Source organism: Sander vitreus, chromosome 20 (assembly GCF_031162955.1).
Source record: "Sander vitreus isolate 19-12246 chromosome 20, sanVit1, whole genome shotgun sequence".
Classification (NCBI taxonomy): Eukaryota; Metazoa; Chordata; class Actinopteri; order Perciformes; family Percidae; genus Sander; species Sander vitreus.
This window is the reverse complement of record NC_135874.1, coordinates 78,923-104,220: the sequence shown is the minus strand read 5'-3', so window position 1 is coordinate 104,220 and position 25,298 is coordinate 78,923. Positions and strand designations below refer to the sequence as shown.

Genomic DNA, 25,298 nt, shown 5'->3' with positions numbered 1-25,298 from the left:
TTACTTCTACTTAACGTTTTTATTTATTTCTTACTGTAGCTATGTTACTTTTTTACTTTATACACTTATTGACTTTTCTTATTTTACCTTGAATTTGAATGTGAGCAACTGCAACTAAATAATTTCCCTGAGGGGATCAATAAAGTATTCTGATTCTGATTTGTAATAAACAGTAGAGGGCAGCAATACGCCATTGCAGCGTGTAGTCTGCCTAATCAGAAGAAGAAGAAGAAGAAGAAGAAGAAGAAGAAGAAGAAGAAGAAGAAGAAGAAGAAGAAGAAGAAGAAGAAGAAGAAGAAGAAGATAAATTACGTCATGGCCAAGATGGCAGCCTCCCTGGTAGAGAGTGGAGACGATGCATTTAGAAAAATATTCAAGCTTTATAAGAGAAGAAACCCACCGCCAGATTTCTGCGATGTCATTGATTTCTCCAAAGGTTTACCTAGTGACAAGGTGAGGGGAATATAATACCAGGTCGATAAAAATGACAACTTTAGAAACCTGAACCCACCTGACACCAAATTAGTTTGCCTGTGTCTGTGTGGGGGGGAGGGAGAGAGAGACTAGTACTACTTGGGAATGGGAACTAGTAATTTGTGATTCAATCCCGTGTCTTTTGTTTGTCAAGTAAAAATTCCACCGCATTTTAGGCTACGTTGCCATATTTCGCCAAAACATATAGCTCATGGATAAATATTAGTCAGCATATCTGTGATTCGGAGTTGTATTGGCAATTATGAATGTAGGTTTTGACAGAGGCTTGACATCATATGTAGGGAATAATGTCAGTAAAATACAGACTTTACTTATCCCTTGTGAATGCGCCGCACGAAACACAGACGTACAGTAACGTTATTATCGTGTGTGTGTGTGTGTGTGTGTGTGTGTGTGTGTGTGTGTGTGTGTGTGTGTGTGTCATAGATCGTTCCAGCTATACTGGACCCTTCTGCAGTGAGTGATGTGGAGGCTGCCAGGGTTGGATTACAGTCTGTCAGAGACTGGAGAGCCTTCAGCCTGCAGGGCTACCCAGGTAAACACAGGAAAGATGGACTATTGTTTACCAAAATCAGACTCATATACCCGGGGTCCGTTTCAGTAAGGAGGTTTAACAAACTCTGAGTCTAACCCTGAACTCTAAGTTGATTTACCCTGAGATGGGAAACTCTGAGTTTTCGGTTCCAGAACAGCTGATTTGAGTTGGTTCAATCAAGTCAGAGTAGGTTCACTCAGAGTTAAGTGCGTGCACCACCACAATAAAAAGGCAGCATGAATGGAGCATAGACAGTATATAAGAATGGACCAACAGATCCTGTTGCTCTGGACGGAGACCAGTGAAGGCCATTAGAAGCACTTTTCCGGTGAGCGCTGAGTGTTACTGCGCAGCCTCCAACTGAGAGAGACAAATTAAATGTGACGTGAGCAACCTGTCTGAAAGTTGTAAGTCTTCTGGTAGCTGTGCCAAGAGAAATCTCAATCATTCCGAATCTTGCAGAGACGGGGAGCGTAGGTATATGTAAGGAGATAACATGGACACAGGCTAATTACTGCTAACTAAAATGCTAGTTAACATTAGTAATTAAACTTAAACAGCTAATGTAAGTCGAAACTGCCTGCGAGCTTCTCCTGTACTATACGGTAATTCCTCTACTATGCGACAGTAAGTCGCGTGGTTATGACACAATCTTTAGCCTATTTTTACAAAAACGTCTACTACGGAGCCATAACGTGAGGTACGAGGTAATGGAGCCTTTTATACATTGTCGTGTTTCTTTAGAAATAAACAATGGACAAATACAGTCTTTAAACGCTTCAGATGTAAAGTTATTCGCTGTCAAAGTGAATGGCAGTCAATGGAATGCTAACGTCGGGTGATCACTTTGTAGCATCAAAATGGCGCCATAGGAGGTTCGAGCCAAAGCCCGTCTACGGAACGCCGTTCCACTCCCTATTCAGCCCCATTGTACCGAATTTGGTTGCAGTTCCACTGGGGTGATTGCGGTCCAGTGCTAAATGAATGGGACTCTATGGAGCTAGACGGCTAAATTTGTCTCTTTCGCCCGATTGTCGTTTGATCAATTTGATTGTAGTTTTTGCAAGTTTGCAAAAACTACTAAATGGATTATAGGTCAAAAGTTGAATGAACGAGTACTTGTGTCCTTTCGATTTCTTACAGGTTGAGTCGTCGTTGCCCATAACACGCTAGCATTCTGCTAATGAATGCTGATTGGTCAGTGAAGGACTGATTACGATCGGAGATCCCGCTTGACGGCATCCAAAGCAGAACCAGAATGTCAGAGTGAATATTTCAGCGTGGTCTTTAAAACATTAGCAAACCTCTTTCTAGCACGTGTATTGACGGGGAGAGCCTAACCTGTCAGCTGTGTTGTCGATGCTTCGAGAGAACAAAGGAAGCGACTCAGAGCTTGCCGTAAAGCAGTATCTCTGGCCGTATATGTGTATGACGTCATTGACATTTTAAAAGGCTTTTTAGAACAAAAAAGCCACTTTAAAAAAAATCTAACACCCAGCAGTGTGTATTTTCTTAGCCTCCCCTTTCGATTGCAACATTCAAATTAATAGACAAAAATGTTGAGGTATATAGCGCCATAGAGTCCCATTCATTCTGCACTGGCCTGTGAGCGGCCCCTATATGGAACTCTGGTGGAACTGCAACCAGTTCAGAAGCCGGAAATAACGAGAGTGGAACTTCTTCCCTTATTAGAAATTCTTTGGTTCGAGCTCTGAAGCAAAGCTTACCCACTTGGAATGGAGCCATGATACTACGAGTCACTATGGTAACAACCACAAACAAACTGGTCGGCGGAAAAAGTCATGCACACACACAGCGAGTTTGAACATGTGTTTAGTTAAAAAAAGCAACACAGCGGCTGCTGTAAAATAGCGAGAATTGGTGTGGGAGAAAATTGCTGCTCGAGTCAATGTGTAAGCTCTAATATAGTGTATTAATTTCATATTTAATCACAGGTAACCTATAATATGACTGGTGAAAACTGGAATGGTAGTAAGCTACACCTATATTTTCATTTAGGTGCAAACCTGCGGGAGACAAAGTAAACTACTAATCCCATTCTGATGTTGCAGCACCATCATTAACAGAATTATGATTTACAATCATTTATTTATTTTTAATGTCTCTTACTGGTTTGTGTCCAGGGAACTCTACACAAATGTTTAAAACATGTTTCAGAGCGAGGCACACTTTTCAGACTATTTTCTGATCAACAATGTTGTAAAGAAAACTGCTGTTTGCAGTAAAACATAATGCGACACAAATAATGTGCTGGGATGTAGAGCATGTCCATGATGGGTGACGTTAGTGATATGAGGACGGATAAGGTTATGTAGGCTACGTAACTGATAGACTGGGAAGAAAAACGATACCGCTCAAATAGGTAGTTATCTGGAAATGAAAATGCATCTATTGTTGGGGCCTCAATATTATCTCCTGACATATGTTTAACTCCCTGCAAAGTAATGCAGCTTCTTCATCAACGGGATCGTTGACACAAGGAAATGCCATGTTCGGAACAAAAACGTTTTATAGTCTGCCTAACATAGTTAATAAACCAACACTGTTTTTTTATTCATGCAGATAACAAGCTGCGCTAAAATGCGCCTGATACAGACAGAATGAATGAGGAAATGAGAGAGCGCTGTGTCAGAGGGAGGAAACTGAGCGAAACTCGAAAACTGCTCCCGACCATGTTAGGTTCACAAGGCTCAGTTACCATAGTAACTGACTCTGAGGTTGAGGTGCCTCTCTTTCTGAAACAGGCTAGAGTTACCCCTCTCTCTCAGGTTTGATTAACCTCTCTTTCTGAAATGGGAAAACCCAGAGTTTCCCTCATCTCAGGGTTAACAAACTCAGAGTTTTCATTTTCAGTTCAACACACTCTCAGACCAAAACAAAATGCTGTATTTATTTACTAGGAAAGAAAACTGACATGGATAAAAATCAGGGTTAGGTATCGCCACCAACTTCCAGATTCGATTCTGATTCACAAGGTCCCGATTTGATTTGGTTTCCGATTCAATGTCGATTTGGGATATTTCAGTTGCAAAACCAATTTTGCTTGGACATTGGACATGCATGGAATTCTACAAATGTATAAGGTCCCCTCTAACCTGGTGCATTATTAAAAGTCAATATCAATGTTTACATTAAGAATTGACCCCAAAGCAGTTACATGAATATAACAATGTACTTTTTATTATTCAGATATCTTAAGGTGAGAGGTCTAGGGCCCCTTTTTAAAATGACCATGTCAGTTTTCCCCTCATCTTTGGAGTGTTTTTTTTAACCCCCTTCCTGACAAGCTAAGATGACATAGTTGGTACCAGTGGATTACTTAGGTCTTCTAGTTTCTAGTTATGATACAGACAGAGATTGATTCTGGATTGTATAAATTAATATTGGATCATCATGCAAATGAAAGTTGATTTAAATTGGAAAATCTGTTTTTTAAACCAGCCCTAATAAAAATACAGACGCATGTCAAATGAAAGGAAAATTGTCATAGATTTGCTAAGCGTGTAGAACTCAACAGGAAGGATGAACAGCATTCCCTCATTTTTGTGTTTTTTGTGCTCCAAAATTTCCCATATGTGTTCAGTTAGGTTGAGAGCTTGTGACTGTGAGCTATGACACATTATTTTCATATTCATCAAAGCATTCAGTGAGCCCTAAGCTCTGTGTGGAAGTATCTACAATTTGTTTCTCCACCATATTTGCTCAGAGCATCTTCTTTCATTCTGATATACTACTGTACGTTAGAGCTTAGATCGGGCCCAACAAATCAAGCCCGACCCTACCCGAGCCCGTGCACATTGTGTCCGAGCCCGGCCCGGCCCGACACATTAACTGTAATTATGAGCCCGAGCCCGATTTTAAACCCAACATTTTTTTTAATACATGGGCCGTTTATAACTGACGTTCTCAACTACAATTTTGAGTTGTTTGAACTGCAGAAATCTGTTTGGGAGGGGTATGCTTGGAGAAGTAACAAAAGAGGACATTGAAGGCTGACTATCATCTTTTCTGCCATGGCAAGCCTGCTTCATGTGTCTGTCCATCGTCCCTGTTTTTTTTTTGCTGTCATAGGCGAGCAGCGCGCCGCACTTAATACACTCGACAAAGCCAACACATAGGTTGTCACTCCCCACGACTTGTTTAAATGGTTCCATACCTCCGACTTTCCTCCAACCTTGCTCAAAGGTAGGCTAATTCTCCTGTTTTTATTTTTTTCTTTACATCTTCAAGCTCCGTGTTGCACTTAAGCTACACCATATAGCACAGCAGGCCCGGTGTGATGCATGCGAGTGGAGGAGACGCTGCGCATGATTATGGCATAGCTTTCTCCCCACCCAATTAGGCTAATGAAGTAATGTTTAAAAAAACACAAATGCTTGATCAAGGGCCCGGCCCGAGAATAGTGGTGGGCCGGGTCGGGTCCAGTTTGGGGCTTGATGTATTGCTGCAATAAATTGTTATATTATCTCTAATATGAGACACCTTTTCTCGAAAAAAGACAGAACATTCATTACATTTAGTTGTTGATATGAGCTCTTGAGGAATACATTTGGAGGGGTTAATCAGTTTGTCAATTTGAAGAGAATAGAAATGAGACATTATTGTGATTATTGTTCATACATTGAGAAATGTAGGACTGTCTGGCAGATTTCATATCTGGGTAATAACAATAGTGCATTTTTATAATTTCAAAATAAGGGTGCAATTAGTTTTTTCTCCATGTCCGCTCAGCTCTCCGACACTCTTTTTGCCATTTTTACTTTTTCACTGCTTCTCCAAGGTGCTTTTGGTGGTCCACAGTTTTGACAGGGGCAACATGATCAATGATTTGAGTGTGAAATTGTTAACCATGGCATCACATGACTGCAGGGTGGGTAGTGTATATATTGAAAATTCATTGATGAAAGTAACTGCAGTGTCAGCATTGTGTGTTGTTAAGGGTTCATCTTCATCTCCAACCCGTTCCTGCTGGGCTCACAACCTTTCTGGGTCAGACAATGTCTGAAGACCTACACTCAGAAGCCCAATGTCTGCAACCTGGACATGCACATGTCTCCCTCTGACACCCAGGACATCTGGGGAAAGAGTGTTCATAGCCTCAGGTGAGAAAATTCTGACTGGATCTGTCTGACCCAAAACTTTGGCCAGTTAACTGTATAATTTAGAGTTATTAAATTGAATGAGCCTTGACGCTTTGGCAATAATGTTCACCTGACATACATGCCAATAAACCATATTTAATTAAAAGAAAGAGATGCACAGCAATCACAATATTAACATTGGAATAACAATATGACTAATAATAATTATAGCAGTGGGTATAATAGAATGATGTGAACGGTAGCAATACAAACAGCAGTAATGATTATAGAAATATGACCTATAACAATGTAAGTGTGCTATGTTTTATTCCCCTCCACAGTTCTTCTCACTCTGGAAAGAGAGAAACAAAGACTCTACTTGACAGGCTGCGCTGGGTCACTCTGGGATATCACTACAACTGGAATACCAAGGTAAGCAACACATCCTGCTTTGTTAGAGGATCCTTTAGGTAGGATTCAATTGATAGAGGTAGAGCTGTAAATGCAGAAATGAATACCAATTTTCTGATCATAAATATACATTTTATCAGTATATTTACATGACCTTTTATCACAAATGTCTAATTCTTTCAAACCATTTCCTTATTTTTTAAGGATGTAAAATCCTTGAGGGTTTGCACGGAGTCACACTTTCAAGTGATACCACCCCGTTACCCATATTGAGTGGCATAACTAACTTGCAAACGGACAGGCCATTGCAAGCTACAGGCATTTGAGATGTACCAAACCCAGTCAGTGCTCTATGGACATTTCTTTACAAATTTCTAAATGATTTTATATATATATATAGCTTCTACATCAGGGGACTAGCTACACTAAAAAAGTGGAGATCTGTGAAGATTTGCCCAATGGCAATTCCTGTCTGTCAATTAAACGTGTGTAAGCCGATATGAGATGCTGACGGGCAAAGGACAATTGATCTTGAGAGGGCTACACAACCTGTGCGCTGTTATTGGCTGGGGGTTACACACCCACTTGGGGCCCAAACGCCCTTTGCTGATGCCCATAAATGTCCCGACTGACCAAAATAAAAGTAAAAGAGAGAATCCAGGCAGAGGGCAAGGTCTCTGTAGATACAGACACCACCACACACTTCTAGTTGGTCATAAGTGATGATTGAAAGGGATTACTTATATATTAGTCTATACATTGTTTGTTTCATATTATACCTTTTTAAAGTCTGTAATCATTTCAGTATTTAGTAGTGAGTATTTAGACACATCAGCTGTGTACTATCTGTGCCTAATTTAATTTTGGCCAGTTCACTTTTTGAGATTGTGGTTTTATTTTGAAAGATGTGACCAAAAGTCTTATTGTTGTTGTGAAGACTTCTGGTTGTCTGTGGACAAGTTTGTGAAAATATATTTAAAAAAACTGTGTTATTTAATATTTCACAGCCTGTTAAAACATACATCTTCACGTTGCTTTGTTGTTCCCTTCACAGATGTACTCTGCCAACCATTACACTCCTTTCCCAGCTGATCTCCACTTGCTGTCCTTCCAAATAACAGCTGCCTGTGGGTTTCAGGGCTTCAACGCAGAGGCTGGAATCCTCAACTACTACCGATTTGATTCATCTCTGGGAATCCATGTAGATGAATCAGAACTAGATCACAGCCGACCGCTTCTGTCGTTCAGGTGAGAGGGGAGAATTTTAAGTAAAATCTGCTGAGAGGAAAGCAATTTTTCTATATATCTAGGGTTTTACAATGCCAAGCAGTTATTTTCTTTGTTTTATTGTACCAATAATCCAGGATGTTGCAACATGGGAAAGAAAAAGACTCACCTGGTGAACTACAGAACAATATTCCAACAGCCTCACTTTATATCTTTTTGTATTTTCTAATAGTTTTGGACAGTCAGCCATCTTCCTCCTGGGAGGACTCTGCAGACAGGACCCCCCGATTGCTATGTACATGCACAGTGGGGACGTGATGGTGATGTCGGGACAAAGCCGCCTCCTTTACCATGCCGTCCCACGCATCATTTCAGCACCCCAGGGATGTACAGCTTTAGAGATGGAAGGCTGCAGCCTGGCCTCACCTCAACAGGGCCGCTCTGTGGTGGAGCCGGTGTCAGAGAAGGACTGGGCCGTGTGCTCCAGGTACATCCAGAGCTCCAGAGTGAATGTGACTGTCAGACAGGTACTGGGGCCTGGCCAGAGCTTCCCAGACACACCATCTGCTCACCAAAGGACTGATGCAGGTCAGACAGTGGGCTACCATGACAGAGCAGCAGATGGGGAGAGTGAGAACAGAAAGAGGAGTAGTAGCTGTGACTCTGTTGATACTGCAGAGACATGATACAGACCACCTGCTGTAACACTCACTTCTTCTTTGAGTCTTTCTTTGCCATGATATTGTATTACTTGTCACATCTGCTAAAAGGTACAAGCCACTTCAGATGTGCTCTTAATGTTAGGCTGGGTGCTAAATTTGTCAGTACAAACTGTCTGCTTACTTAGAACAGGAAGGTCCACCCAACTTCTACGAGACTTTATACATAGTCCTCCAATTTTAGGACAATGGTCCTAAACATAGAGCCAGTTAAACTAATTCTGTTTCACTGCTGCGGACCAGACTGAAGGAAAATAGCCCCACAAATGCAAGAAATGAAGATGGCTGCCTTACAGGCCTGTCAGAGCACCAACAGGAAGATACAAAGCATCTGCTGTGTTCAGAGACTTCACCCAGTTATTGATTACATAGAATTTTTCACCAAATATGTTAGTTATTCAATTTAGAACTATTGGACTATTTATGAAAATGGCTAATGTGCACTCAAATTAAAGCAGTCTAAATCCAGAGTGCGCGACTGTCATTCTGTGAAAATGTCTAAATCTAAGAAACGTTAAAATAGAGGAATGTCTAAATTCATACATAATCAGTTTGATATATCATTACTGCTAAAATAAGTTGTTGAGGATAAAGATGTATACTGTATACTTTATACCTGACATTAAAATGCAACCTTTACCTGGATAAAGAAAAAACGCATTAAAGGGGTGGTTCTGAATTTTGGACATAGGACCTAATTTCCAAGTTAGCCAGTGTGGTATTTATCAGTGGCTCAGTTTTCATCCAGTCCTTCCAGTTGCAGAGTTCGCTGGTGCTAGGCTAGCGCAAGTCAACAGTATCTGCTAGCCTGCCACTAAAAGCAGTCTTACACACTCCACAGTACACCTGAGGCAAATAAATTCTAACGCCAGACTATCAATGTAAATGTCTGTTGATAAAATAATGTTAGAAATAAAACTACCCTTGCATCTCAATGATCGCATTACATTTTGAGGGACTAGTTTCTCAGCAGCGGCGGAATTTTACTTAGCTCCGGTTAGTAGTACTGCGCCATAAAGTAAACAGAGAAGCGCACTCCAGTTGGGAAACCTAGTAGCTGCTGGCTTGGACATCAAGATACCGGCAGAGACCCTACTCAACTGGCAAATGTGTAGTGATCATTTTAGACCAGATGACTTTGAAAAAACCCACAATCTAAAGGACCACAAGTCACTGACAACGAATGCGATTCCATCCGTCTTTCTAGATGCACCAACAGCTACTGATGAACAGGTAATACCTTTCGGTAGGCTACTCTAGCTAATAAAGCTAGCCCCTTTCATAACGTTAGCCTAGCTGCTACTGATAGATTGAGACTGACAACGTTAGTGCAACGTTACTGTTCAATGCATTGTGGAGAGTGACAACGTTAGCTAACGGTATAGCTAAACTCTTTGTAGATACCTGGCTGGGCTAACCGCTAACTTTAAGTAATTGCTGACAGAAACGTCATGTAAGCTTGGACAGTTTACATGCAAATTGCTAGCTCGTGTGCTTTCATGTAACGTTATGTGAGTAATAGCCTGGCAGAGTGGAATTAGTTGGAGCTCACAGCAGCAGGTAAATAAACTTGGGTGATTGTCATGTAAACCGGCTTTCTCGGTAGCCTAGGTAATATCACTCCGCTGCACAGAGGATTGGGATGGGAATTTGATCAGCTCGCAGCAGGCTAGGATGTTAAGAAATGTACCCAACATTACCTCATTTTCATGCATCTTCTTCAGCAGTAATGTCACATGACTCCTATAAGAAAACATGAAACTTAAATATAAAACAAATTTAAAAACTAAACTTTAAACCACAGAGTTTAGGAGAATTTAGGTGCTACAAACGTACTGAGAGCTGAACACACATTTTAACTTTTAAAAACGTCTTTCTCTCCTGCACAGGTCCCGCCGCCATAGACAGTCAGTAGACATCTTATGTCGGCACACAGACAAACGAAAGCTTTTTCAGTAGTTATCGCACGTTTTCCAGGGCTGGCTCTAACCAATTTGGTGCCCTAGGCAAGATTTTAGCTGGTGCTCCTTGCATCGCAGCAAATTCCACCACCAATCATTGTGTTCATACATTCACACAGAAACGGAATAGCTTTATATTTTTTTAGGTCGTTTTTTATTTTAGAAACATATCAAATCGCTCCTGACGAATGTCCAGAGGGAACAAAACATTAGTAATATCGTTATTGTGATGCTAAACGAGAGCAGTTTTCTTTTTGTCAAGACTTATTTTTGAAAAATGTAAGAAAAAAACGCACAAAAAAATAATAAAGAAACAAGTGACATCAAATGAATTATAAATACAATATAAAGAAGGTATTGTACAAATTAGAACATTAAATAAACCAGTGCAAACAAAGATGTATATAAATAAGAGCACACAAACACAATATAGCTGTATTAAATTCCCACAATGATTGTCCTCTGTGAACAATCTCTGTTCTTACCTTATCAGTTTAAGCAGATGGCCAGTCAGCAGGGTCTATTGGTGCAGCCCATAGAAATTAAATGGATAGAAAGGCCATTTCCATTCAAATCAACGTAGCAGAATGGTCAGACCGGCAGCTATTTCTATGTGTACCATTGCCATGGTAACGTATAAACCGACTACCGGAAAGTTGTGGAGATTAGGTTTTTCTGTAACGGACAAACGAGCAGTGGAGTAGTGACATTACGAGGCAATTTGACAGTCATTTGACAATGATTCATTGCTTGCCATTTTGGAGGCATTAAGATATTAGTATCTTTAGTTCTCAAGATGTTTAGCAGTTCAGTCTTTAGCTGTTTAGCCATTTAGCTATACCTTTTAAAAACACAAAGAGAAATATACACATTACTGTAACCAAATATAAATAATAGAAAATGACATCTGTAACATTCCAAATCATAGTAACGGTTTTGTTTCAAATAATTTACACATTTCATTACATGAAACAGATGATTCCCACTGGTGTAACAGTCAGCCAATCAGTTTCTTATCAGAGCGGATAATACGCTGCAGTCTGCCTTTGTCTGTAGCAGTGGCAGCAGCATACTGGATGGTGATGAAGCAGGTGAAGATGGACTCAACGATGGCAGAGTAGAAGTTTATGCTGGTAGTCATCACCATCGCTGTGGATGTCTGAGGTGTCCAGAATGAATCTAGAATTTAGAATCTGTTTTAATAGCCCAGTAACACTTTGGCTACCTTAAACGCAAAATGTATGTGGACCGTTCGCGGAGCCTATGTGCCGCAGAATGTATCCTTTAACTGGCTACACCTGCAGCGCGCACACGGCGTAGGATTATGTGAGACACAGGTGAGACGGTGAGCTTTTGCAATGGGATTGTTGTTTCTTCAGTTTTTTGGAGCCGACACAGGGCTGTGAAAACGTCAATCTACTGTCAGTTGTTATCAGAGGACACATGAGAGAAACAAGAAATAAAAACAAACTCTCAAAATGAAACTGCCTATACGCTCATTGACAGTCAATAAGTTGTTTCCTGTATACAATAGTACAGAAATAGGAGTGTTTGTTAAGAGTACTGTAAAAGAAAGTAATTAGTAAAATTCACCAACAGAAACAGGACTTAAATGATTCACATGAATGACAGCCACTCCGATACCAGGCCCAGTAGAAAGTAAGAGCATTCGTAATTGGATTGTTTTACCCAAGTTTATGTTAACATAATAAAGTCAATATCATTTCAAGTAATACAACTGTTACAAATAAAATATCTGTTGGATAGGGAGCAAACCAAAATTTACATTTCAGTAGAATATAGAAGAAGAGGAGAACACGCTGTTGATTGTGTTTCCTATATAGGTGGGCTAGGATAACATCTACAAATTTCTTGAAAGATAAAATATGGACTATTTAGCAGGAGCTTAATCGGATTTAAATTAATCAGATCACTTGATAATTTATCACTCAATTTTTCAGTTCACATGCATTTTCTTCACCTCCATTTTTATCAATACATTTTTGTTACTTCCACCCCTCATAGAAGGGTGTGTGTAAATGCTCAACACCCATCTGGGCACACCTGTCCCTGAAGAGGTCGGTGGCCATGTGGCTATATTTTACTTTTAGGACAATTTCTTAAATGATTATTCCTGGTTACTTAATAACTACCATGACTAGGAATCTAATCTTCCAATGCACAAAGGATTAGAACAAGACCAAACTTCACCTACTGAATTTAAGTGACCTCTCCAGTCGCCTCTTTGTAAGTTCTGCAAATGTTATGCTGAATTGTCTATTTTACAAAATTAGTTTCGCTTTTTGTGGTTGACGTTGGACAGGGTTAGAATGTGGCTAGGAGTTGCTCATCAGGATCGGGAAATCACCTCACCAGTCTGCTCACTCTGCTGCTGACTCTGCTAGCCTGGCCGGTCAAGGTTTTCAAATGTAAAGATCAGAGTAAACACAGAAGGAAAAGATGAAGATGGCTAACAACTACGACCTATGGCTACGATCCCAACTACGTGAACAAGCAAGACCATCTCTGCGTCCATCTCAATCTCTACATCAGGCAAGCGTGGAGGAATTGAACACCGACTGTCACTTATCTGCTGGACTTCCTGCTGGCCAGTGTGCAGGCGTCGGACGAGCTGGTGGCCTCCATCGGTTTCCAGTGGAATGTCAGGAGCTGTGGTGTTCTTTCCTGGAGTGCCAGTGTCATTCAACCCGGTGATTTTTTTTTTCTTCTGTGAGCCGATCTAACGGCCACATTCTGCTTTATTATTTATCATTTAAGGAGCTGATGGGATAACATTTCCCTGGAATTTTACCTTGCTGAGGTATGATTTTTATGTGAAAATAAAATTGATTGAAATTGTATTCATTTTAACATGTCACAACTTGTAGAATTTGATTATAAATTATAGGAAAATTAATTTATGTATGTCCTCTTCATAAGTGGTGTTCTAAAAGTGATGTTCAATACTTTTCTTCCTTTTAATCCCATCTTGAAAGTAGGACATATATTTCTGCAGTGTACGTAGATTGGCTGAGAGACTTGGGATTGAAAAGCCGGTCACACCCCGACTGCAGACCTTCTGTTGTAAGGGAGCCTAGGTCATATCAACAGGACCACTTAGCAGTTCCTTATTAATGCAATCTTGACTCTAGTTTAAAAGAGGGCTTTGATTGTCTTCAGTGTAAATACCAATTTTGATCTGGTATCTGGTCCAAGCCTAATTTACAGCTGTAATAAAATGCAAAAGACAATACAATTTGTAGGAGTTGTAAGGCTGCCCCCCTAAACAGTCTCTGTGTTCTGCCCAGAGATATCCTATAGGGGCATCTATATATCTCCAAGAGTAGAATCAACCAAAGTATATGTGCTCTTTGTGTCACTAAAGGAACAATACTGATGCTCATATAATTTGATATAGTGTAACAAAGCAGTCAAAAGAATTTATTAAATGTTTCAACTGTAACATCAGTAGTCTCTCTATTATCATAGTTATTCTAATAGTCCAGGAATTATTGAGCAAAACAAAATTAATTGTTACAGTACACAGTCTGGCTGTTTGTTTACAGCTGCATTTTATTGTGCAATCCTGTATTGACACTAACAAGAACCCCTCTTTTGTCTGAAGACACCTAAAAAATCCTTACCTAGACTGCTACTGTATGTACCTAGGAATAACCTTCGGTGCTTTTCAGAGTTTGTACTTTGAAACGACCACCCAGGCTTTGCTGTGTCTGTCTACCTGTGGTAGTCAGCAGGGCTGGCTTATGGAGGGACAGGGAAGAGGGGACTTTATAAAAGATCTGGGTAGATGTGTTACTGTATTAGTCAAGACTGAGGGAGCTGAAGAAAACAGAGGTAACCCTTTTCTTTAGCCCATGATGGGTTACAGCAAGCTGTGTCTGCTACTGCTGCTGAGCAGCTACACGTTGGCCCGTAAGTAGAAAAATTTGTTTTTAATGGTCATTGGAACAAGCATAGCCATCGTGAACCAGAATTAACAATACCGGGACCCTGGAATACAGCCATTGTTTATTTTTTTAACCTGTGCTTTCCATATCAAAATGTCTTCTGTAAAATACACCTATATAGGCTATATAGGTGTGTTTATAGTTCCAGGGTCCTGCAATTTGGCATGCTGGCTCACTTTCATGGCTTACTGTGGCAAGTTAATAGAACAGAGCCATCAATAACACCTGAGCTATGCTTTTCCTACTATAGCAAGTCTTTGAGTTAATTACAAATATTCTGATAATGTTCACTATCTATCAATCAATCAATACATTTTTCAATTAATTTATTTGTCAGTGAAATCATTTAAAAATACAATTTCAAGAAAAGGTAATCCCTCAGTTTACTATTTACTTTATTATACTAATATCCATCCATCCATACATACATAGATTAGTTAAGTGCATGTACAGATATGCAAGATGATAATGATTAACCTTGTTGTCTTCGGGTCAAATTTCACCCGTTTTCAAAGTTTCTTTATCAGAAATATGGGTTTATTTCAACCAAATTAACCAAAAATAACATGGGTGATTCCCAATGAGGTTCTTCGCAAGTAAAATTAATGATCACTACTTTCATTAAAATTTGGGTGTTTTATTTAATTTTATAGCATTTGTGGTCTTCCCGGGTCAATTTTGACCCAGTGGTGCAATGGGGGACTATTGCGTTTTAAAGCAGATGAACACACACACACGCACATGAATGCACATGCGGAGACACACACACACACACACACACACCCACAAACACACACATTCATACAAACAGCAGCTGAGAACTACCTCATGTAATGGATCACATTATTGTGCTTTCCAGCACATGGAAATGCACCCAAACACACACACACACACACGGACAACAAACATGCACGTGTGCGCGCACATGCATTCACACACACACACGCAAACACAACATACTGAAATTGGGCAAAGGATCATTATGATTTTCAGCAGATGAACACGCACACACACGCGCACACATGCTCGCGTGCACACGCACACACACACACACACACACACACACACACACACACACAGTAGCGGAGACCTGCAAAAGATCACACTATTGTGCTTTTCAGCACATGAACATGCACGCACACACACACAAACGCACACACATGCACACACAGACATGCCCACACACACACCCGTTGCATAGGGCAATGGATCACACTACTGTTCTTTTCAGCAGATGAACATGCACACACACGGACACACATGTACATGCAGACGTGCACACGCACATGCGTACACACACACACACACACACACACACACACACACACACACACACACACACACAGCTGAGACCTGCAATATATCACACTACTGAGCTGTCCTGACATAAAAACGTACACAGACACACACATGCACATACACACACACACACACACACAAACACATACACACACACACAAATACAAACATACAGACACAACTTCAAACTACACCTTTGATGTGTCTTTTCCTAAATGGAGACAAGACAATTTTCAACAAGTTTTTTTCCTTTTTGTTAGCTCTTTGTTGTTTGTGAATACAATTGCATCAGTTAATTTTAACCTGGGGATATAATAATTGTCACATACCAGCCATTAATCCAAAACAACTAATGATCTCAACTCATTTTACTCAGAAAGTAGGTATAATTTTATGTAAATGAGGTCTGTTGACCATAAATAGAAAAGAATAGAAAAGTGTAAAACTAGTTGTGATGAGTTGGAATGAAGTTGGATAAAAGTGGTAACAGAAAATTGAGTGATTAATTATAACTGTCTATGCTTTATAAACAAGCAAAGCAGACTACGTCACTTTTGACCTGAGAAGACACCAGGTGTGATTATTGGCTGCCATTAAAAATAATAAAATGGTTTCAAACCAGTATCCTGACAAATCACTAATATATACCAGTCAGTGATTGTCCACAAACATAGATTAATCTGATCCTAACTATAATGAAAATAATTCTTAATTGATGCTTATTTTACCCCAAAATTATGTAATGTTAATATTATTTCATGTAAATGAAGTTTATTCACCATACATTCCAAAAATAAGTGTAAAACTAGTGGTAATGAGTTGGAATGAAGTTGTCTAGGTGTAAGGTGTAAAACAGAATTGGGTGATAATTGATACTTTATGCTTTATTAATAGCCAAAACAGACTGGGTCAATTTTGACCCGGGAGGACAACAAGTGTGATTATTGGCTGTCATTAAAAAAATTGAAATGGTTTCAAAACAGTATCCTGACTAAACTTTGACTTATACCAGTCTGTGATAATCCATCAACATATGTTCCTGTTGATCTCAATTGTTAGTCAAAATAATTCATAATTTCAGCTTTTTTTAATTCAGAAATTAGGTATAATTTTATATAAATGAGTTTTTTTTTTTTACCATATATTAAAGAAATAAGTGTAAAACTAGTGGTAATAGGTTGGAAAGAAGTTGGCTAAGAAGATGTAACACAGACTTGGGTGATAATTTATGCTTCATGCTTTATAAACTGGCAAAACAGACCGGGTCAATTTTGACCCAGGAGGACAACAACAAGGGTTAAGTTGTTACTCAGAAATCCATGTGTTTTAAAAGTGGCATCTAATCATTAAGAGAACAGAACTGTATATATTTCATATTGTATACTGTACATATTAGCCACCCCTCAACAGTAATGTATTGTAAGTTGCAAAATGGATGCAAAATGAATGCTTGTGCTAAAGTTATGCTAGTGCTCAGTGTGTTTTCCTTGCTACTGCTGGTGATTTAAAGGAACATAACACCCAAAATATACTCTTGCTGTTGTTTTTTACAAGACAATTAGACCATTTTTGTTCACTTTACCACCAGAATTTGTATTTATAATTATAATAAATAATGTCTTAAACTTATGTTTACTAATCATGTATATGACCCTTCACTTTTTTTCAGAGGAAGGCAATGGCAGTAATGAACAAAGTTCAACGTGTCTGTGTGAGTTGCTATCGACACATCAGTTAAATTCACATGCAATTTTAATTATTCAATCATTGCTGTTGTGAAGATAATGTAATTGGATTTTATTTATTTAATTATATTCTGTACTATTTTGGTAAAAAAAAAAAAATTATATTGTACTTATATTGGGTTGATAGGGCCCCAAATTGATGCAACACTCTGGACTTTGTCAGTTCCTCTGAGAGGCTGGCAGTGTGTGTACCTTGAAAAGTGTGTATGTGCATAGGGTAGATAGAGAAGGGTCAATGTGCTAAGAGAGTCAAACCTGCTAACAGATCGATGGTGGCTGTGCTAAACTAATAAACACATGACCCATTTTCTGGAGATAGCAGCAGGAACTGATGGACTCTTGTTCCTTTGCAGTTTATGATTCACTACAAGCAGTTTTTCACTGTTCAGAACATTATTTAGATGCTATTGGGTCCAAAGGTCTGCAGTGTTGGCTTAAATTGATTTGATCAGCACTTAGCTTCGTACATACTGTAAGGGACAAAGATCTTAAAGAGTCAATATAACCATGTGATACCATTATGTTATTGCAGTGGCATCCAGATTCAAGACCTATAAGAAATATGTGTACCAGTACACCACAGTGAGCAGAAATGGTGTGGTGGGCACTGCTAACCTGAAGAATGGCCCTAAGGTCTCCTGTCAGGTACATGCTGTTTATGTGTCCCACTTTGTCAGGCCACTTCATAACAGAATGTTCTCATCTAAGCTCCCTCCCTGTCTCTGCATTGACCCTGTTATTGCTGGTACATATATTTAGGTAGAGATCGAAGTACCCCAGATGTGCAGATTCGTCATGCACACCAGGGACTGTGCTCTCAGTGAGGTGTCTGTCATGGATCCCCAGGGCCAGCCGGTTTACAGGCAGGCCCCCGGCTCTGGGGCCTTCCAGGCTGCCATGGAAAGGTCAGTGCAAAACATTCTTCACATGATCACATGCATTAGTACTGAGACCAGGAGGTGACGTGGGTGAAAAACATTTATAAAGTGCATGCACGCTTTACAAGCTCTGGCGATGCTGAATTTCAATGTGCATCTTTTTGTGCTGTCACGTACCGGTGCTTGGAGCAGCCAAAAAGGTAGAAAGCAATCATTTCTCACATTATATTACACATAATATATCAAAGTCTTGTTGAATATATGACACACACCGTGTATTAGTTAACAGTGTAACTGTAGAACTGTTGTATAAAAGCAATGAATGAATGAATTATTTTTTAATTTCTGATTATAAAAATTTGACCCATAGTGATGAGCTGCATCTCAAATTAATCTTCAGGTTCCAAGCTTTCAGATGATGCATACCACTTCTAGGTGGCATATACCGCTTATACAGAATAGTATCGCAATTATTTCCGTGGACATACTATATCAATACACAGACGCCAAGTCTGTGTATTGATATAGTATGTCCACGGAAATAATCTTTTCTTATATAAATTGCACATGAGAATTTTAAGTTTTGTACTAGAATAATAATACCAATAGCTTTTTCAGTCCACTAGATGGTGCAGTTGAGTTTTTTGTCAAACAGTGAAATTTATCTTTTTAGATAAAACAGATACTGTATTGACAAAGTTTTCCTTTGTGGACACAATTTGAAGTTTGGGAGAAAAGGTAATAAATTGCATAATATCGCAATATGTTTAAAATCACAATATCGTATCATGACATAAGTATCTTGATATTATTGCATGGAGGGGCCTCTGGTGATTACCACTTCTAGTTTTTTATGAGTTCTTCTGCCTGTGGGAGGGTTCCAGTCACTTTACACATCTTCATAGCTGCTGCTCACAGCAACAACCAGCCTCACGCTGCCTCAGCCTGTTGTTGCATCCAGTCTTCCAAGAGCAAGATTAAAGGAAAGGCTGACTGTCTTCTTTGGATCTAGTAAGGTTAGAAGAAGTCTAAAATATCAACACAATTACCCTGTTTCTTTCATTTCAATGAATATGAATATTATTTGGGATTTATTTTAGTCTGGGTTATATGCAGTACTTCCAATTGCCCTCCAAACTAAGAAAGTTAGAAATTAGTTATATTTTGCCTATACCTGGATTATATGTTTTTTGGTTGATTGTAAAATTGTCTTTGTTGCAAATATGAATGGTTAATTTCATGATTATATTTAAAAAAAAGTCCTTGTCTGTTATTGAGATATTTCTTTAGGAAATTTAATTCAGGCTAATTGCAATATTCCCTGTTTGTCCCTGAACCCCACTTGAAAACAATTGACTTTGAAGTAGTCCACATTTACACTCTACACACCCTTATTAAAAACTAGACCAAAAATAAAAATGGAAAAATATTTGCATGGTTTATAGACTTTAAAAAAAGCATTTGATTCAAAATGGCATGATGGGCTTTTTTATAAACTAAAATTGAAAGCGGTGTAGGGGGTAAAGTTTATGACATTATTAAATCACTGTACATGGAAAAAAATGTGCAGTATAAATTGGCTCCAAAAGAACAAAATTCTTTAAACAGGGGCGTGGAGAGAGACAGGGAGGCAGTTTGAGTCCAACACTGTTTAGCATTTACATTAATGAACTAGCAGTGATGTTGGAACAATCTTGCAGCCCCAGGTCTCACACTTCAAGTTACAACTTCACTCTGGGCAACACCAGGCTAGAACAAAATGGCTCATATAATTATTTAGGGGTTGAAATTAGTGCATCAGGGAGTTTCAACCTGGCCATAAGTACACTGTGTAATAAAGCGTGGAGAGCTTTGTATGCAATCATATGCAAATTTGGAAAAACAATTATCCCCACAAGAATTTGGCTAAAAATCTAAAAGAAACATTATAACACCACTAATGCTTTATGGAAGCAAAATCTGGGGGCCAATTTCGAAACCAGAATTTAAAAACTGGGATAAAACTCCCATTGAAGAATTACAATTGGAATTCTGTAAAATTATTTTAAAAGTGTGCCCAAACACTCCAAACAATGCATGCAGAGCAGAACTCCGTATATTCCCTCTGAAAATTCAAATCCCAAAAAGATTTAAATCATTACATATTGGCAGCATTTAAATCAAACTGATAAAAATTCCATTGCATACAAAGCTCTCCCGAGCAATCATCAGTCTTCAGATCTGTATGTTTGTTCTTATGCTTTGGCAACAGCGGCTGAAGGGCTGCGAGGCTCAGGATATTGGTGGTGCCATGGTTGCTGTGCCCCTATATGCATAAAGAATATGCTGTGTCACCACGTCAGAGGATTTCCCCCCTCTAATCAACAGGGCTGTGATAGAGACATGAGCAAATACGAGCCATTTTTTTTATTGAACATTTTGAAGATAACACGAAACCATGGATGCATATGCCTATTGACCGCACAAAACACATTGCAACTGCAGCCTCTCTCTTTCTCTGTATCTCTCTTCATCCATATACTCTGGCTCAAATGAATAAGGGCGGCCATCCAATTAGGCTATAATGACCTCATCTGCATTGTCGAAAACAAAATAATTTAAATATTGAGCCATGGCAATGAAAATTGTTTAAATAACAACACAAACCTATAATTTCTGTAGCCTACTCCAAAACAATAAACTACAGGAACGCCTTTTACCTGACTCACGTTCCACACACCACACCGCTGTCTTTGGAATAGAAGTCACCTTGTGAGATCCGTAAGATCCATAATGTTGTCAGACACTTTTAATACCATTCTGAGCCAGTCAGTGGCAAAAACAATCACTTTTAGAGGGCAAATATTGAGGGTGCACAATTGCGCCACAAGGTTACATTGCAGCTCTGTTCGTGCCAGCCCGTCACTTTGTGCTCTCTCAATACTAGAACAATTTCAAAGATTTTTGGTCACATCAGTCTATTATACACAAATGTACCTGATGAAGGTCTAAGACCGAAACGTATTTTCTAAATAAATAATTGCTTGCGTAATGGTCAGTATGCAGGATTCTTTCCAGTTCCAGACACAAATGCATGGGGAAATGGGGTCGAGGTTGAAAAATTACCATATAAGGCTACATTCAGAATATAGAAAGAGACCCAAACCAAATCTGATTAACCTCACTCATACACACAACCAGATCTGTTTTAGTAATGACAATGAGAACAGGGAAAATTTTATTTAAATCTGATGTTTTCAATTCTGACTTGTGACACTTTCATATGTGGCCATACCGTGAGTTGTTAGACCTAACAAATATTTGCAGAACCAGTCTGGTGAAGATTTCAGCCAATATTGAAACTGAACATCAACTCTGGGGTGGCTGTAGCTCAGGTGTTAGTGTGGTCGCTAGAAGGTTGGTGGTTCGATCCCTGGCCCTGCAGTCCCATGTCGAAGTGTCCATGAGCAAGACACTGAACCCCGAATTGCTCCTGCCACCTGAGTGATGAGCAGGTAGAAGCTTGTATGGCAGCCTCGGCCACAGTGTATGAATGTGTGTGATTGGTGAATGGTTCCTGTACTATGTTAAAGTGCTTTGAGTAGTCGTTAAGACTAGAAAAGCGCTATATAAATACAGTCTATTTACATTATTTTCGTATAGACATAGTGTGAGCCCATACTGAGTTAAATGGCTGAATTGCTCTGTATTTTTCTTTACACAGGAACCTTCTTAGGTTCACTGTGGAAGGAGGTACCAGTGTTCAGCTTTTCCCCGAGACAGACGAGCCAGTCAACATCCTTAACATTAAAAGAGGAATTGTTTCAGCACTCAATGTGCCCGTCATGGAGGATGAACAGAACAGCCTCATGGTTGGTATCTTCTCACAACTCTAAAAATGTCCCAGAACGGGCACAATTATGGCATTAGGTTCTTTAGATGAAGACACATTATATTAGATGTACATTGCATTGGGTAAAGTAGGTTGCTAAAGCAGCAATTGAGCATACAGTACAGATATACTGTAAAGGGAGCAGATGAAGAACATGAAAGAAAATGAAATGGGAGAAAAATAAAGATCACATTCTGGTGAAAGTTTTTTTTTTTAAATAGACTTGCACTTGCATGACGCTTTGTCATGTTCATGAGCTAAATCCCTCATTATCTGTTTTTTCTTTTTCAGAGCACAGTGCATGGCCACTGTTTAACAGACTACCTGGTCCATGCCAGGAAGGATATTGCCACAGATGTGACACTGTCCAGAGATCTGTCCCAGTGTGACCAGTTTTACAGCAGGAAACTAGTCAACAGCCCCCTGGCCCTGCTGCAAAAACTGGTGAGATATTAGTACCTGCCTCTAGAGCTTCTGATTGGATACTGTCTTTAATATACTCTTTATATTATGTTGGTCTATACTTTACACACAACAGCTATTGCACGTCTAGGCTATTCATCCTAGGAGAGGGATTCCCCAGTTAAATTAGTTTGTTAGGGGAGTTTTTCCTTTTCCGAAAGCAAGGGGTTCAAAAAGGACAGAGGTTGTCATATGCTGTACAGATTGTCATGCCCGCTATGGCAAATTTGTTATTTGTCATATTGGGCTATACAAACAAATTGACTTGAATTTACTTAATACTATTTTATTGTGTGCTTTGGTAAAATATGACACCTTCTCGTAAAAACAGTGATTGCTTTGAGAAGAGTTCTACAAAGACAATATGACTTTATTGAGCCAATTAAGTGTCATATTGTTTCTGTAGAACTTCTCTAAAGGGAGCATTCTCTTTGCTTTCTCCTATGTTGCTAAAGTCAAAGGTAATTTGACTCCAATAAATGTTCATAGACTTCAGGAGAGGGGAAGACAACCTCTTGAAATTGCCAGGGAACCAGTTGATAATATAAAGGTTTTATTTAGTTTAGTTCATTTTAATTTCTTGGCACTATTATCTCTGCCAATGTTACCAGCCTCAGACCTAGGGGAATCTGGGCAGGTACAAAGCCACAGGCTGCATAGCACTGTGGGTTAGAAAGAAGTGGAGATACAGAAATTATGTCTTTCTCAAGCGCTGGATGTTTATTTCTTCTTAAAGTGAACACATACAACAGACCAGAGGCTACATTGGATTACTTCTATGAAATACATTACAATACAAACACCCTTTTCACAGATCAAATGCCAAGAATACTATATCAAGATTTAAACTGTTCACGTGACCGTGTGATAATTAATCACCAATATAACGCATCGGTTGCCGTTTGCGTGTATGTCTACAGGCATGCACACATCCACTGATGGCGGCGTAGCCTCCATAGAACATTGACCGGCTCTGGCTAACAAAATGTATACTGAACAGAACACCGGCACTACAAACAAAATGATACCAAGTACAGAAAGACTTAATAGACATTACATATTACACTTAAACATACTGATGTTCAATCGACACAACACTGTTTCCAGTCTGTACAGAAGGACGAGAGAACAGAACCTTCACTGACGGTGACAGGCTAACTTCAACTAGCTTCTGCTCGCTCGCTAGCTAAAGCTGCTAGCAAATAAATCTAAACACATCATAATAACGTTTCTACACAGAACATGACAACATACTCTTTTGATACATATTAACAAAGATTGGAAAGGTTTAAAAATATACCTGTGGGTTGGAAAGAAGTGGAGATACAGAAACTTACTCAAGCGCTGGATGTTTATTTCTGAGCCCTCGAGCTACCGTCTCCACAGCAACACTATGGTGAAGCAGCGCAACAGCGCCATCTACCGGCAAGGAGTGAAATACATGGAAATGTTATCTTAAATGTAATAAAATAAAAAAATAGGAGGGGGTAACTGTTTAATTAAACTAATATATGAGGCCATTTTCTCTACCCATTACACCAACCAACCAGCTATAGTGCGCAACTATTTTATATTAATGAACGTCTGTTACATTCAGGCCATTGCCAAATGAGTTGATACAAAGCTAATTAGGCCTTATCAGCTCCACATAACTCTCTCTGCATTACTCAGTATGGCTATGTTTACAAAATGGTGTCGTCCGGTGACTTTCGCACGCAAAAACTGAAGTAATGCATTTTTCGAGTCAATCATAATTTTTTAATCCTCTGTGTTACCAACTGCGTGGAGGAAAGGTGGGGATGGTGTGCAATCACCGAAAGCTTGCGTCATGTCGATGAACCGACAGTGTTGTTGTCATTGCTTAGAATCCCTCATGGGGGCGACGAAACTACGCACTATAGCATTAAATAGGAAAGTAATATTTACACAATCTTAAAGTAGGCTCATCAGAGATTACACTGTGTCTCTGTTTCCCAACTTACCGGCAAATGGCCGCCCACCAAGAGCCTGGTTCTGTCTGACGTTTCTAGCCTGGTCCTACCAGACTCTCGTACATTTCATTTGTACAGAGAGTCTGGCCACTCTTCATTGACCAAGTGTTAACTTCCTTGAAGGCGGGTACTCTGTTGAAGTTTAAAACTATTGGATCTGCCCAGAGCCACACTGGATCTGCCATAACCAATCGCTAATGTTTGGTCGTGACGTATGTCATGCGCATGTGCAACAAGAGGGGAGACCGACAAGACTTATGGTGCATTCATGACACATGGGAATATCAGGGACCGCCCCTGGGATTACGTTGTTTTTCCGACTGCCAGCGTTCACATGGTCAGGATGCGTGTTCTTCTTCTTCTGTTATATTGGCGTTTGGCATAACAACTTGTTGCATGAGTGCCACCAACTGCTGAGCGTAGCCTAGAGCATCAGGTGTGTGAAAACATGGAGGCCACAATAACAAAAGATTTGCTGCTGTTTTCTTATGCAAGCATACAAACAGCACATCGACAGGTGTTTGTGTTATCTGCAGGACAACGAATAGGAAGGACACGGATAAGGTGTTGTTTTTTATACATAGGCCTATTTATGAATCATTTGAAACATGTTATGTCTGTTTATATTTCTTGG

The 25,298-nt window shown here is 39.5% G+C and overlaps 2 protein-coding genes across 2 annotated transcripts in view; both read left to right on the top strand.

The window, feature by feature from the left end:
- The first annotated feature begins 258 nt into the window (after positions 1 to 258).
- alkbh1 (alkB homolog 1, histone H2A dioxygenase) lies at positions 259 to 10,383 on the top strand. The gene is made up of 6 exons (XM_078277337.1): positions 259 to 453; positions 922 to 1,030; positions 5,991 to 6,153; positions 6,474 to 6,564; positions 7,598 to 7,791; positions 8,003 to 10,383. Exons 1-6 carry the CDS (start codon positions 316 to 318, stop codon positions 8,454 to 8,456), a joined length of 1,149 nt encoding a protein of 382 aa, XP_078133463.1. The 5' UTR covers positions 259 to 315; the 3' UTR covers positions 8,457 to 10,383.
- Positions 10,384 to 14,328: 3,945 nt separating this feature from the next.
- apoba (apolipoprotein Ba) overlaps positions 14,329 to 25,298 on the top strand; it is a 65,808-nt gene continuing 54,838 nt past the window's right edge. The window contains exons 1-6 of the mRNA XM_078277200.1: positions 14,329 to 14,383; positions 17,387 to 17,428; positions 17,995 to 18,107; positions 18,222 to 18,367; positions 22,044 to 22,191; positions 22,503 to 22,655. Of these exons, the coding sequence (XP_078133326.1) occupies positions 14,329 to 14,383; positions 17,387 to 17,428; positions 17,995 to 18,107; positions 18,222 to 18,367; positions 22,044 to 22,191; positions 22,503 to 22,655 (657 nt within the window). The remainder of the gene's footprint in view (positions 14,384 to 17,386; positions 17,429 to 17,994; positions 18,108 to 18,221; positions 18,368 to 22,043; positions 22,192 to 22,502; positions 22,656 to 25,298) is intronic.